The 15386-nt window shown below is 40.0% G+C and overlaps 2 protein-coding genes across 8 annotated transcripts in view; one reads left to right on the forward strand and one right to left on the reverse strand.

Moving 5' to 3' along the window:
- Positions 1-14465, forward strand: part of LOC126235194 (uncharacterized) — a 56140-nt gene extending 41675 nt beyond the window's left edge. Inside the window, exon 4 of the mRNA XM_049943924.1 lies at positions 14166-14465. Coding sequence (XP_049799881.1) covers positions 14166-14465 — 300 coding nt within the window. The remainder of the gene's footprint in view (positions 1-14165) is intronic.
- Positions 1-15386, reverse strand: part of LOC126236693 (oxidation resistance protein 1) — a 785360-nt gene that overhangs the window by 757916 nt on the left and 12058 nt on the right. The window lies entirely within an intron of this gene.

Raw genomic sequence — 15386 nt, forward strand, 5'->3', positions numbered from 1 at the left:
GGTCTCCGTTTAAACACACACAAGACTCAGTACCTCGAAACGATTGTGTGTCCTGGAACTCTGAGTGAAGGTCATATGAATGAGAGTGTGCGAGCAAGAATCAGAGCGACCTGCCTGCGATTCGGAGAAGTCACTGGTGTTCTCTGTAGTGCAATGCCGATCCGCCTAAAATCACAGGCTTACCGCAGAATGGTACCGAGTGTTGCCCATACATAGAAGCGCTGAGCACTCGCTGCATGTCGTGGAAATGCAGATACTGAGAAGATCGTGAGATATCTCTGCTCGAACTTAATAGAAAAACGATTCGATACCAGTGGCTCCAACTGGTGAGAAGATTAAGAATGGGGACTTCGCTGGTATGGACACATCATAGGGGCACCGCGCAGTTCAGCCGTCAGCTCAGCCGATCATCTCAGACTGGACAGCGTTGGAGACCTGAATTACCGTAGCTAGATACTATAAATACATATCTCGGATCAGTAAGCCTAAATCTACGGGGATCATTAGATCGTGAGAAACGCGGTCACAGAGGGGTACTCAAACTTTGGGGAAAAAATCCCTGAGAATTCTAGGTATGGAGAGCAAGACGGCGTAATAAGAAGTCCCTGATACATCACCGTTGAGAGGGGGCTGACATAACGATCATAAGCAGTAGTTTGACAACAGTTTTAAACGTGGATGATTTATTTGGAATAATATTAAGTACTTTGGAATTTGTGATTTTTAAAGTTCAATAAAATTAAATTTCAGTGCGAGTTTAAAACAGAATTCTCTGGGATTTTATGAAAGCCTTAGAATCGCCTGAGATTTCCCCGATTTTTCCAAGTAAATGTGAATTCTCTGATAATTCCAGGTTTTCCAGGTATTCCAGAAGAATGGCCACCCTGTGGATACACTGACCCAGGAAGAGTAACCCTTTCCAATGCGAATTTGCTCGGAAGATGACTAAGAATAAGAGAAAGAAGAACGTTAAAAATTAAATATAAAATTTAGTCCAAACAAAACTGTCGTTCCATTCCGTTATTAGTGCACTAGTGCGATAACTGCCTATGGCTAGAAACCTGTTGAATTATATGAGTTGTCACGTAGATATCGCGCAACCAAGGCCCATTGCTAAAAGTGACTGGCTTTTTCATTTTTAGTGTGTTGCAGCAGTAGACTATATTTTAGACGTAATTAAGAGTCTTTTCTTCCACTGAAGTAAAAATAAAAGCAATTGCAAACGGGATTCTACGAAAATAGCACACTAAATTAGCCACGGCTTCCCCAGTACGGAGCTTAGCCGCCAAACTCTGGAGCGGGTTAAGAGGCGCCATTTACTGGTAAGCGGCTTTCAAACATCTGGCGATTGGAGCCCACGCTTCGTAATTAACGTCCCGATCGGATTTGTGGGAGCTATAAACGCATTCCAGGAGGACGGAGAGAGACCACTCTTTGACCTTGAGACTTAACTGTTAGTGCTACGCCTTCATTAGGGCAAAGGTAAAACAGAAGATACGTGGCGTTCGCGCAACAGGACAGAATGCAGCCGTGGATAAATATGGGTTTCACAAGGTCGAGCAATTAAGAATAATATCCTTTATGACAACAGAACTATATCTGGTAATTTTATTACGCTCGCGAAACAGCCGGCGAAGGCGTTGTTATTCGCAGCAGTTATTTTCTGGGAACTGTTACCTCGCTAATATACACCAGTCTCAAAACGAAAGCTTTGTCAAGCACTTGTTTTCTCAGAATCCTGTTTTAACGTCGTTTACTCACCATCTATCAGCGCAAGCAGTAAAAGTTATTGCCTTGCGGTAGGGGTGGAACCACATGCAGATAGTTAAATGAATATATGCAATAGGAGAAGTTTCATCAACATTTGATGGGAATGTGGACGAGAAAAGTCCGTAATGGAACCAGCTTATTTCTGTATCGTAGGTTAGACCACTTCGCAGTGCTCTGTCTATCTAGGACTTCGAACGCCATTTATTCCGGATGGATACAACGAACGAAGTCTTTCTCATTTCCGATGCCAGTCACACAGGTGTCACATCTCTCCGATGAGAACTGTGTACCACTCATTTAGAGGCGCATGTAAAAAAGTGGCTGTGTATTATTTTTATGAAGAACCGAAAGGTCTGCATTCTATAAGCCGAAATATTTTACTGTCGATTTTAAACTGAAGATCTGTACCTACTCTCCGTAAGTAACTGAAGTCTATATAGATGGGTTATTTAAGAGCACTATGCCTGAAGAAAAAACCGAAAACTCCGGTTATTATTAAAGAATAATATTCCAAACACAGTATGAGATCACTGGTGAGTCGCTCGTAAAAAGTAGCGGCCTATTACGGTTGCTACATAGGTGGATTGTGTGGAAACGAACGTGACACCTTTGAAACTGAATATTATTTAGAGTGATAAAGTACAATTACTAAAGTAAAATAATATCGTAAACCGTGATAATGCAAAACATCAAAAGGTTAGTCGCCGAAGTACTACTATGACGTCACACCATGGCATAATATTTTAACCATTAAAATTTTGGGACCTCAGCGGTAATACGGGAACTCTGGGACTGGATGTTGTTCTTATCAACGCCTTGAAACACACTAGTAACTTGAAAGAACGAGATCACGTGGCGTAATTTAGCTTCTCATTGTGGACTTTGAAACTAAGATTTGCATAGACTGATTAACTTATGTCATTAGGTAAGACTCATATGTAATTTCGCCTTTTGAGCTATGAAAGTTCAACAACTTCACGTCAAAGTATTCGCTCATAGCGCATCTATCCATTGACAGCAAAATGTGTCGTCGATTCGTTTCGTTGCAATTAGCACTATTCGTTCACAAACAATTAGATAACATAAAAAGGACCAAGTATACCGTATTTTATAATATTAGAATTCTGTAACAGATCCATCATACTGTCAATTTGCCACATTGTTTAACATAACGACATTTAATTATTGTAATTCACAATACGAAACAAAAATACGAATGTAAACGAAGTGTTTATGGAGACTGCTGGATTATACACAAATTCCGTCTACCCTTTAAAAAAGTATTCCTATCTTAAGCAGGAAACATAGTAGGAATACTTGGATAATGCAGTTTCAGTGCAACTAACAAAAATATCAGTTTATTTGAAACGTTTCAAGTATTTTTCCATGAAAACGATAGATATGTATTTGACCTTTTATCCTTCAATTTTAACTACCTAATAACATTTTCTGTAATTTTGAACAACTTTTGTGATTTTAATTAACGAAATTACTGTAGGCAACAATGTTCCGATTGTCAGCGAATGTATAGAAGACCCGTGAGAATTCGGGGGTGGGGCCCGGAAGTGAGATTTTGATCTGCACTGTGTAACGAACATCAAATCAAGAACTAAACAGAGTTCTACACCTGAGCACCCCTGAATCTCTATTTGATATTTCACGTTATTGGAGAACCGCGGTGTTCTCTAGACCGTCACCACTTAAGAGATTTACATGAACAATAAAAGGTAGTCATGTTCACACCAACATTTTATTTTGAACTATTTGAATTACACCAGTCCAGCTTCAAAAATTTATTTCAGCTAAGTTCTTCAGTATTATTATTATTATTTATGAATTCTCCCAATAACGGAAGACATTAAGCAAATGACATTAAGCAAATGACAATCAACTTTTTTTCTGGTTCTTCTTGTTGCTCCAATAGATCTTCATTCTTTTTGAGAAGGCTTGCTTTCGCTCTTCTGACCACTTCGGTCTGTACTGTTTTTGTTTTGGTTGCTCTGGTAAAACTTTCCACTTCTCTACTTTGTGCTTAAAAGTATCTCTGTCTGAAATATCGGTTGCTGTTATATCCGCGTTGGTGAGGTCTTTTCTAACTTCGATCATCCAAGGTGTTGAAGCTTTAAGTGAGGTTACGTAATTTATTAGCTTTCTGGTCAAACGGTTTTCTGGTAATCTGCTAAGATGACCAAAGAATTTCAGTCGCCTTTTCTTAAAATCAATTTCTATGTTTGAAAACTTTTCTGTTGTTTTGATTGTTTGCAGTCTGTAGCCATCTTTAGTCTGTCTCGCTCCTAAAATTTTCCTAATGATTTTTCTCTCTTCTTTTTTGATGTCTTCGAGTTCTCGCTTTCTGTTCAGTACTAGTGTTTCACTTGCATAGAGGACTGTTGGTTTTATGACGGTATTGTAATGCCGAATTTTAGTTTGTCTTGACAAGGATTTCTTGTTGTAGAGGTTGTGGACTAACCAGAATGCTTTTTTGACTTTTTGTAAACGATTTTGCTGTGATACTATTTCTTGGCCTGTTGGTTCAATGTATTCTCCGAGGTACTTAAAATACGGGATTCTATTGATTTTGCCATATTTTGTTTTTAAGCTTGCAATTTCTACTTTTGAACATAGGAATTCAGTTTTTTCAAATGAGATTTGTAGCCCAACTTTCTCAGCACATTCTTTGAGTGTGTCAATCTGTTTAATGGCGGTCTGCTCATCCTCCGCTAGTATTGCTAGATCATCTGCAAAAGCGAGGTATGGAATGTAAAGATTGTTTTTGGAAAAGCCAAGTGAAATTGGTTTCCAACACTCATTTTTCCGTAGTTGTTTCTCCCATTCCTCCATAACTTTGTCAAGAACGATGTTGAACAAAAGAGGAGAGAGTCCATCGCCTTGTCTCACACCTGTCTGAATGCCGAAGGGCTCCGAAATTTCTCCCATGAATTTTATTTTAGACTTCGTGTCAGTTAGTGTTTGTTTTATTAGTTCTCGTGTCTTGTAATCTAATCCCCTTTCTTCTAGAATTTGAAATAATGAGGGTCTATCTATTGAATCGTATGCTTTCTTAAAGTCTACAAATGTGCATACTAATGGCTTTTGTCTGAGAGCTCGCATTTTGACTATGGTTTTGAGGTTAAAAATTTGTTCTGGGCATGACCTGTTTGTTCTAAATCCTGCTTGGTATTCAGATAATTTTGATTCTAGTTGTTCTTGTGTTCTCTTCAGGAGACAGGCTGACAAAATTTTATAGGTGACTGGTAAAAGCGAGATCCCTCTATAGTTGTTCACATCTGATTTGTCACCCTTTTTGTGTAGTGGGTGAATTAGTGCGATCTTCCAGTCATCTGGGATTTTTTCGGTTTGCCAAATATTTTGGATAATGTGTGTGATTTCTCTGAGTGAATTTGGACCTAAATTTTTCAGGAGTTCAGCTACAATTCCATCTTCACCTGATGCTTTGTTATTTTTAAGCTTCTGGATATGTGAATAAATTTCTTCTTTTGTTGGTGGTGCTGAGTTTTCTGATACGGTTTCTGGTTGTATTTTCGGAAACCTCTCCTTAGGTTCTGGACAGTTTAAAAGCTTTGAAAAATATTTCGCTAGTTCTTCACAATTTTCCTTATTTGTTAAGGCCAGTTTACCATTTGATTTTCGGAAGCAGAGGTTCTGTGGACAGAACCCTTTAATGTGGTTTGCAAAGGTTTTATAGAAATCGTGTGTGTTGTAATTTTTAAAGTTGTCTTCTATCGATTTTAGTTGGTCATTTACATATTTCCGTTTGTTTTGCCGTAAACTCTTGGATGCTTGTTTGCGGACTTCAAGGAATTTCTTGTGGGTTTCTTCTGATTTGTTGCAATTGTAATTTTGAAACGCTTTTTTTCTCTCTTCTAGAGCGTCTTCACATTCCTGGTTCCACCATGGGTGTTTTGGTTTTTTACGTAGTGGGATTAGTTCTTTCGCTGTTTTGAGGATTTTAGTTCGAAATTTTGGCCACTCTTCTGCAGGTTGGTCTTCCCATTTTTCTGTGATCCTCGAATCTTTAATTCTGTGTAGGTCGAACTTCGGGATCACGGGTGTTCTCCTGTTACATTTCCTTTTAGGTGTGAATTTAATTTTAATTCTAGTTAAGTAGTGGTCTGAATCAACATTTGCGCCTCTGCGCACTTGTACATCATGAATTTCTTTTTGGTACTCATATGATATTGCAATGTGGTCAATCTGGAATTCTCCTAGATGATGGATGGGTGATCGCCATGTTTTTTGTTTTTTGGGTTTTTTTCGTAATGAGGTTGACATAATTTTGAGATTGTTTTGTTGGCATAACTCCACAAATCGTACACCATTTTTATTTGTAAATTTGTGCGCGGGGTAGTCCCCTACTGTCTTCTTATATTTGCGGTCCTTGCCAATTTGTGCATTGAAGTCACCAAGCAAAATTTTCACATCCTCTGTTGGAATTTTTGACATCTCTGTTTCGAGTTCTTCCCAAAATCTTTCCGTTTTTTCGGGCTCTTTTTTGTTGTCCCCATTTAGTATTATTATTATTATTATTATTTCTTTACTTTCTCAGACGTTAAGTTATTATTATTTCTTTACTTTCTCAGACGTTAAGTCTGGTTGAGAATGGAAAGTGACGCGGACCTTGATCAAGCGTCACTTCCTATTAACTGTACGGTATGTGTTATATTGCATTTAGGAACTTTCGGGTAATTGAACATGTATCAATAATTACGGATTTCTGTAGTTGTATATATATGTTTGGATGTAGGTGTATTGCATTGATGTACTGGTGGATATTGTGTGGTATGACTCCTGTAGTTGATAGTATAATTGGTATAATGTCAACTTTATCCTGATGCCACATGTCTTTGACTTCCTCAGCCAGTTGGATGTATTTTTCAATTTTTTCTCCTGTTTTCTTTTGTATATTTGTTGTATTGGGTATGGATATTTCGATTAGTTGTGTTAATTTCTTCTTTTTATTGGTGAGTATGATGTCAGGTTTGTTATGTGGCGTTGTTTTATCTGTTATAATGGTTCTGTTCCAGTATAATTTGTATTCATCATTCTCCAGTACATTTTGTGGTGCATACTTGTATGTAGGAACTTGTTGTTTTAAAAGTTTATGTTGTAAGGCAAGCTGTTGATGTATTATTTTTGCGACATTGTCATGTCTTCTGGGGTATTCTGTATTTGCTAGTATTGTACATCCGCTTGTGATGTGATCTACTGTTTCTATTTGTTGTTTACAAAGTCTGCATTTATCTGTTGTGGTATTGGGATCTTTAATAATATGCTTGCTGTAATACCTGGTGTTTATTGTTTGATCCTGTATTGCAATCATGAATCCTTCTGTCTCACTGTATATATTGCCTTTTCTTAGCCATGTGTTGGATGCGTCTTGATCGATGTGTGGCTGTGTTAGATGATACGGGTGCTTGCCATGAAGTGTTTTCTTTTTCCAATTTACTTGCTTCGTATCTGTTGATGTTATGTGGTCTAAAGGGTTGTAGAGGTGGTTATGAAATTGTAGTGGTGTAGCCGATGTATTTATATGAGTGATTGCTTTGTGTATTTTGCTAGTTTCTGCTCGTTCTATAAAGAATTTTCTTAAATTGTCTACCTGTCCATAATGTAGGTTTTTTATATCGATAAATCCCCTTCCTCCTTCCTTTCTGCTTAATGTGAATCTTTCTGTTGCTGAATGTATGTGATGTATTCTATATTTGTGGCATTGTGATCGTGTAAGTGTATTGAGTGCTTCTAGGTCTGTGTTACTCCATTTCACTACTCCAAATGAGTAGGTCAATATTGGTATGGCATAAGTATTTATAGCTTTTGTCTTGTTTCTTGCTGTCAATTCTGTTTTCAGTATTTTTGTTAGTCTTTGTCTATATTTTTCTTTTAGTTCTTCTTTAATATTTGTATTATCTATTCCTATTTTTTGTCTGCATCCTAGATATTTATAGGCATCCGTTTTTTCCATCGCTTCTATGCAGTCGCTGTGGTTATCCAATATGTAATCTTCTTGTTTAGTGTGTTTTCCCTTGACTATGCTATTTTTCTTACATTTGTCTGTTCCAAAAGCCATACTTATATCATTGCTGAATACTTCTGTTATCTTTAGTAATTGGTTGAGTTGTTGATTTGTTGCTGCCAGTAGTTTTAGATCATCCATGTATAGCAAATGTGTGATTTTGTGTGGGTATGTTCCAGTAATATTGTATCCATAATTTGTATTATTTAGCATGTTGGATAGTGGGTTCAGAGCAAGGCAGAACCAGAAAGGACTTAATGAGTCTCCTTGGTATATTCCACGCTTAATCTGTATTGGCTGTGATGTGATATTATTTGAATTTGTTTGGATATTAAGTGTGGTTTTCCAATTTTTCATTACTATGTTTAGGAACTGTATCAATTTAGGATCTATTTTGTATATTTCCAATATCTGTATTAACCATGAGTGGGGTACACTATCAAAAGCTTTTTGGTAATCAATGTATGCGTAGTGTAGCGACCTTTGTTTAGTTTTAGCTTGATATGTCACCTCTGCATCTATTATCAGTTGCTCTTTACATCCTCGTGCTCCTTTGCAACAGCCTTTTTGTTCTTCATTTATAATTTTGTTCTGTGTTGTATGTGTCATTAATTTCTGTTTAATGATTGAAGTTAATATTTTGTATATTGTTGGTAGGCATGTTATAGGGCGATATTTAGCTGGGTTTGCTGTGTCTGCTTGATCTTTAGGTTTCAGATAAGTTATTCCATGTGTAAGTGTATCAGGGAATGTGTATGGGTCTGCAATGTAACTGTTAAATAATTTAGTTAGATGTGAATGTGTTGAGGTGAACTTCTTTAACCAGAAATTTGCTATTTTATCATTTCCAGGGGCTTTCCAATTGTGAGTAGAACTGATTGCTTGGGTGACTTCATGTTGCAAAATTATCACTTCAGGCATTTGTGGTATCATCTTGTATGTGTCTGTTTCTGTTTGTATCCACCGTGCATGCCTGTTATGTTGTACCGGGTTTGACCATATGTTGCTCCAGAAGTGTTCCATGTCTGTTATGTTTGGTGGATTGTTTATTTTAATGTGTGTGTTATCTATTGTCTGGTAAAATTACTTTTGGTTTGTGTTGAATGTTTGGTTTTGTTTCCTTCTATTTTCACTTTTTTTGTATCTTCTGAGTCGTTTGGCTAATGCTTGTAATTTCTGCTTCTTTTCGTCTAATTGCTCTGTCGCTTCTTGTTGTGAGATTTTACCTAACCTTTTTCGTTTTTTTTCCGAGATTTCATTTCTTATAAATTGTGTTAGCTGTCCGATGTCTTTTCTCAGTTTTTCTATTCTGATCTGTAGCCTGTGTTGCCATGCTGGTTTTGTGGGTTTCTTCTGTGTGTTGGTTGGTTCTGATCTCTGTCTAGTGTGTATATTTAGTGTAGTGAGTGCTCCTATATAAACCAGTAGTTGTAACTCTTCCATAGTTGTGTTTTCATTTATTTTGTTGTGTATGATTGTGTTGATAGTTTTTATTGTTGTTTCGACTTGTGGGTTATTTGGTGGTCTATGCAAGAATGGTCTTATGTCTGTATTTGTGTCTTTGTATTCTATATATGTCAGCTGAAATTTTTCTTCTATATCTAACGTGTGTGTCACTTCGTGTTCTATTTGTGCTTGTTCTGGTGGCTGTCTTAAGATTTCGTTTTCCTCTGATTGTTTAATTGGTGCGTGTTGTTCTTTGTTTGTTTGCTCTGGGATGTTTGAGTCCATTACTGTATTTTCTTCTTCTTCTGATTGCACATTATTTTGTTCCAGTATTTGTTGTACTTGTTGTTTGATGTTTTCTAATTCTGACTGGGGTATCCTGTTATTTTTTATTATTACACGGATCTGATCAGCTAGTCGTTGTTCTGTTAAAAATTTTAATTCTGGGTATCTGGTAATAAATGTTGTGTATACTTGTGATCTGTATCCAGTTGTGTTGGTTCCTAGGTTTGTTGCTTGGTAATAACAGAACATGAGGTGTCGATTAACTTCATCTGACCATCTCATCCTCTGTCTTTGTTTTCCTTCTAGGGTGGTTGCAGGAAGCATATCCTGCAAAACACCTCTATTTGGATTTAAATCATTTTCCAGTTGGCTAGCAGTGTCGTTACCATTGTGGGCGGGCATAGGGTTCAAGCGTCGTCCCCGACCATGATGGCGCTTGTCCGAGGCTTCTTTAGTTCTGTCCTGAACCAACTAATCACACTAAAAGGGGGGTTAGCCCTATTAGTGGTTTGTTCTTTTCGTCGCCTTTTACGACTGGCAGAACATACCGGAGGCCTATTCTTTTCCCGGGCCTTATTATTATTATTATTATTATTATTATTATTATTATTATTGGTAAAGAGTGATGTGTTTATTTTTTCGACAATTATTATTCTAGCAAGGCGGTTACACTACAATGTAAATATAACAAACTATGCACATTCGTTGGATTTGCCAATCCTCAACCCTACTACGACCTTCAAGTATTTTTCCATGAAAACGATGGACTTTGGACGATGGACTTTGGGCTACTCTTAAGACAACTTGCCCCCACAGCCTCCAATTACTGCCGTGGGTGATGTCACTGGTCAAAGCTAACTTCGTGATTTACTGCAGCCAGTCGCACTTAGTGACTTAACACTGTTGTCATATGCAGTGGAGAAGCGGACAAACACCAAGAGTTTTCATGGCGATGGAGATGCTTGTGATGTAGGTACCGTGAAGACAGGTGTGTTTACGACTGCTTGAAACGAGTTTTGGGCGCATAGGAGACTTGTTGACGCATTCCGGTTGACCCCATCAAGTTGACATCGAGTAAGTGCGCCAGATACTGGCGCAAAAGCAGCTGCTAACATAAATATGTGACGTATTGGAGATTAGCAAGAGGAGTCTTGACGGCTCACTGGCTGAAGGCAGATGAATGGAGACTATGGGAGGAGGCGTGTGACCAACATAATTTTTCCTTGCAGAACATAAAAGAAAGAAGATTCGAGTGTACCATCCGGCTGCTGAAAAGAGAATTCAAAACAAAACAAGCTCAGGATGGGGATGAGATTAGCCTTGTCCTTTCCAAGGAACCCTCCCGATATTCGTCTTACTCTGTTTGCGGAAATTTTGAGAGACTGATCGGACAGGGATGTGATCCTTTTTTGTAACTACTGCGCCACCTCGCTTGACGTACTAAACAAGAGGCGTGGTGTTCAACAGGTCGTTAGAGAAACCGCTATGCAACCGCCCTTGCAAGGCACAGCTGTCTAAACAACTTTTCATACGGCTAGGACATTAACGCTTCGACAGATTTCAAAATAACCCGTGTGGAAAGGTGTTAAGTGTGTTTTTTTTGTCAGTGAATGTTACATCTTAGGTAAGGAAAGTATTTTATTTGTATTTCATTTTATTTTAGAATTTAATCGATGAACGTCTTAATTAGGAAAAATCATAGCGTCGTTCCTTGTCTAATGGAAGCACGGCGTACAGCCTGTTCCTTAAATTTGAAAACGAATAAGGAAGACTTGCTTTTTAGCTTGACTATAGCGACTCTCTGAGAATCCAATTCAAGCTGCTTCATCGTGCCACTAACTATTGTTTGTTACAACTTACCAGCGAACAAAGCGTGGAGGACTACACGGCTTTAAGAAAACTTGCAATAAGATGCATAGCTGCGTAACTGATAATTGCTCCCTTTTTCAGTGTAGAAAATACTTTTAATAGAAAATTTTATCTGATAAAGTGGTGGTACAGTGTTGTCACCGAAAGGCGCTGAGCGACGCGACGATCATTGCACAGTAATGTGACGTTAGTATGCTGAAGTAAAAAAAAAGTTTAGATTAGAATGTGCGGGAGCCCGTGGTTGAACTATCAGTTTAGCAAGGCAGATCGTGCACCACCAAGTCCCAGACCTAACTCAGATCAGTTCTCCTCCATACTCCAGCAGCCTTGAGGTATTTTCGTCGTTGGTACATACTTATAAATTAAAATATTTTCGTTATGTTGCACTATTTCTACTCTGTAAACACGTTTGTTCTTTTAGATATATGGCACATTGTAAATCCATTTCTGCAGTAATGGAGGTAAGATAACGATACCCCGCAATATTAGAACACCGTGTTAGTACGAGTGCAGATTCTGATAAGTAGTCCGTTACGTGTGTACACTTGGCAAAACAATGGCGCATTTGGAACTAGTTGGACTGCACTATGAACTGTGTCTGTGAGAGTTCTACGGAGAGGAAAAGTGAAATGTTTTATTCTGCTCCGCATTTTCATTGTCTGCTATTGCATAAATGCATCATTACGCTTATCTGCGGACAAAAGAACACCATTTATCTCCTTCGTTAAGCAAAGTCTTTCTTGTGAGGCTTACATAGAGCGACATTCCAGCTGCCAGTAAAGAAAAAAATGCTTCGTCTTGTCATTCTTATGCCACGTCATCGTAGGAGAAAGTAGGGAGGGATTTGGGATAGCCTCTTGATTCGGAAAGATCTGGGTTAATGCCGCCAGTGCCGGTACGGGACTGAGTTTGGAGCGAGGGTGAGTGTTTCACAAGACGACCACCGCTGGTGGGACACTGTACAGTTACTGGGCTACATTCCGACCAAGGCCACAGCTGCGGAAGAGTACACACATGTAGGAAGACCAGCGATACGTGTCTCCCAAAGCGTTCCACTCTTAATCGTTCTCTGATCGTAAACAGTTCAGTTCCAAGACACTACATTGATCTTCCGATCATTTTCACATTACAACTGTGTACTTGGCAGGTCTGGGCGAAGGAGGTGCAGTGGTTACGACACGAAGCTTGTATTCGGGAGGAGCTAGTGTTGAATCCCTGTCCGCTCATCCAGATGGTCGACTTCACTTTCGTCTTTTCCCTCCCCAACATTTTATTACAGAGGTAATCCAGTAATAATCTTCTGGCCATTCATCTCTGTGCTTTTTGGAGGTGTCGAGCCCCTGTATTGCAGTTAAGTCTTGACTGGCATGGGACACCGTTTCGGACCTACTCAGAGTCACTCCGCGTATGTTCCACGTCAACGTGCAATAACCATTCACAGACAGGCAAGTAGCAGCACTCGCGGTAGACGGTATAAAAAGTATGTCGAGGGCAAGCGGAAAACAGTGCAGTAGTTTTTTTAATACTGAAACTCAGCTATTTATGTTAAAAAATGACGAAATTCCTCCAGCCGTATTAAGGTGTTGGTTTTATTAGCAACTAGTTACTACCTGCCTTCCGCATGGAACACGCCTATCTCATCATTGACTACTAGTGTTAGACACATACGGTTACTGTCAACAAGTATGGGCCTGAAGATGATTTAACAACATCTAAACTAGTTGCCAATTAAAATAACAATACAGCTGGAGGAATTTAGTCACTTTTTAACATATATTATACTATCTGACGTCCCAAATCGTCCGCTTCAATTATGGATATACGAAGACTCAGCTATTTGACGTGCAAAAAGGTATAATCATTGGCTTTCGGGCCAACGGTGGAAGCGTTTCCGAAACGGCTGAGTTTATGAACTATTCGCGTGCCGTCATACCGTGCGGAGCAAGTTGGTACGGTCCAAAATGAGCGCCGAGGAACCTGGTGCAACACGGGCCGTAGACGACAGGGATAAACAACATCTGAGGAGATGGGTACGGGCTAACAGGTGTGCAACTGTTGAGCAACTGGCCGTCCAAATGAACCAAGGAGCTGCGAACAGTCTTCTTAACGACCGTTCAGTGAACATTGCTGCGTATGGGCCTCCGCAGCAAGCGCGCTGTTCCATGCACCCATGCTGACTGCTGTCGTCGGCGACGAAGGCTGTAATTCGCACGCCATTACCGAACTGGACATTTACTGAGTGGTTACAGGTGTTTTTTCAGCTTAACAACGTTTTAGGTTCCATCGGACAGATGGCCGTTGCATCGTACAGGCTCGAAGAGGCAGAGTTATGGTCCGCGGAATGTTTTCGTGGCGTTCCTGGATGATCTCTGGAAGGCACAATGGATAAACGGAAATATGCATCTAAGCTTGGGATCTGTGTCCACCTCTACATGCACGATGGCGTCTAGCAGAAGGACAATGCAACGTGACACAAAGTTCGCAGTGTACGTGAGTAGTTCGAAGAGCGCCAGGACGAGTTTATACTACTCCCCTCCCCCGGCCACCTAACTCCCCGGATTAAAACCCAATGGAGACTCTGCGGGATCACCGCCATTGAGCTGCTCACGCCATGCATCCTCAACCGAGAAGCCTATCTCAGCTGCCCACGACACTGGAGTCGGCACGTTCCTGAACTTCACTGGCACTCTTCCTGCACCTCGCAGCGGTCCGCGCTCCAAAAGGTGATTTTTCACGCTTTTGATAGGTGATCACATTTCAGCCACTGGACAGTGCATTTCAGCCACTGGACAGTGCATTTCAGCCACTGGACAGTGCATTTCAGCCACTGGACAGTGCATTTCAGCCACTGGACAGTGCATTTCAGCCACTGGACAGTGCATTTCAGCCACTGGACAGTGCATTTCAGCCACTGGACAGTGCATTTCAGCCACTGGACAGTGCATTTCAGTCACAGTCGCGTTCTCCTCGTTCTACTGTCAAATCTGGAGCATCACCGCTAAATACTGTGACAGCGCCTAATCGCAGAAGATTTACTTTCTCTCTCATGACAAGCAGTTGAAACCAAACGATTAAACTCCACGAGATCTCTAGCTCAAATTATTTTCTTTTGTTCCTTACAAAATTAAATGAAAGTGCACAAAAGTCACTGTAGGTGGCCCTCACAGTGCACACGACATTTATCAACTGTGAACGTAAAAGTTATGCGAAAGACCGTTTACATTTTTCGTAGTGACAAGTATAGATTCCTGCTTATATACTCCTGAATGAGCACCAGCAATGAAATGTACAAATTTATCAGCAGCGTTAAATAAATGCGCTTCAGACAACCCGCCACATGAAAGGCAAATGGCCACGAAGAGGTCACTCGCACCGCAACACCGTTTCAAGGCTTATTTCTGAGCTCACAGGTTATACTAATAATCCTATTGGGCTTGAAAATGAGTGAAACAAGAACTACGAACTAATTCACATGCGGCAAAGAAACAATCGACCGTCAGGTATTTGTATCTGCTCCCCAGAAAAACGCAGTCCCAATTTCAGTTGCCACCCTGATAAGGAAAAGTGACTGCAGTTAGACTGCACCTTCACACAAATCATTCAGGAGCCACTGTTCCGTGTTGTTCTTACCATCATTAGACGCTCGTTTTCCTGTTCTATTCGACAAAATAACTAGAATCCATCAATCGTGTGAAAATAAGTTTTTATGTCCTGTCGACGACTAGGTAATTAGCACACGTTCTGACTGGGGAAACAGGTAGCACCTCTCCTCAAAGCAGTCAGCCCGGCTCTGGCTCTGAGCACTATGAAACTTAACATCTGGGGTCATCAGTCCCCTACACTTAGAACTACTTAAACCTAACTAACCTAAGGACATCACACACATCCGTGCCCGAGGCAGGATTCGAACCTGCGACCGTAGCAGCAGCGCGGTTCCGTACTGAATCGTCTAGAACCGCTCGCCACAACGGTCGGCCCAATG

This window comes from Schistocerca nitens, chromosome 2 (genome assembly GCF_023898315.1).
Source record: "Schistocerca nitens isolate TAMUIC-IGC-003100 chromosome 2, iqSchNite1.1, whole genome shotgun sequence".
Classification (NCBI taxonomy): Eukaryota; Metazoa; Arthropoda; class Insecta; order Orthoptera; family Acrididae; genus Schistocerca; species Schistocerca nitens.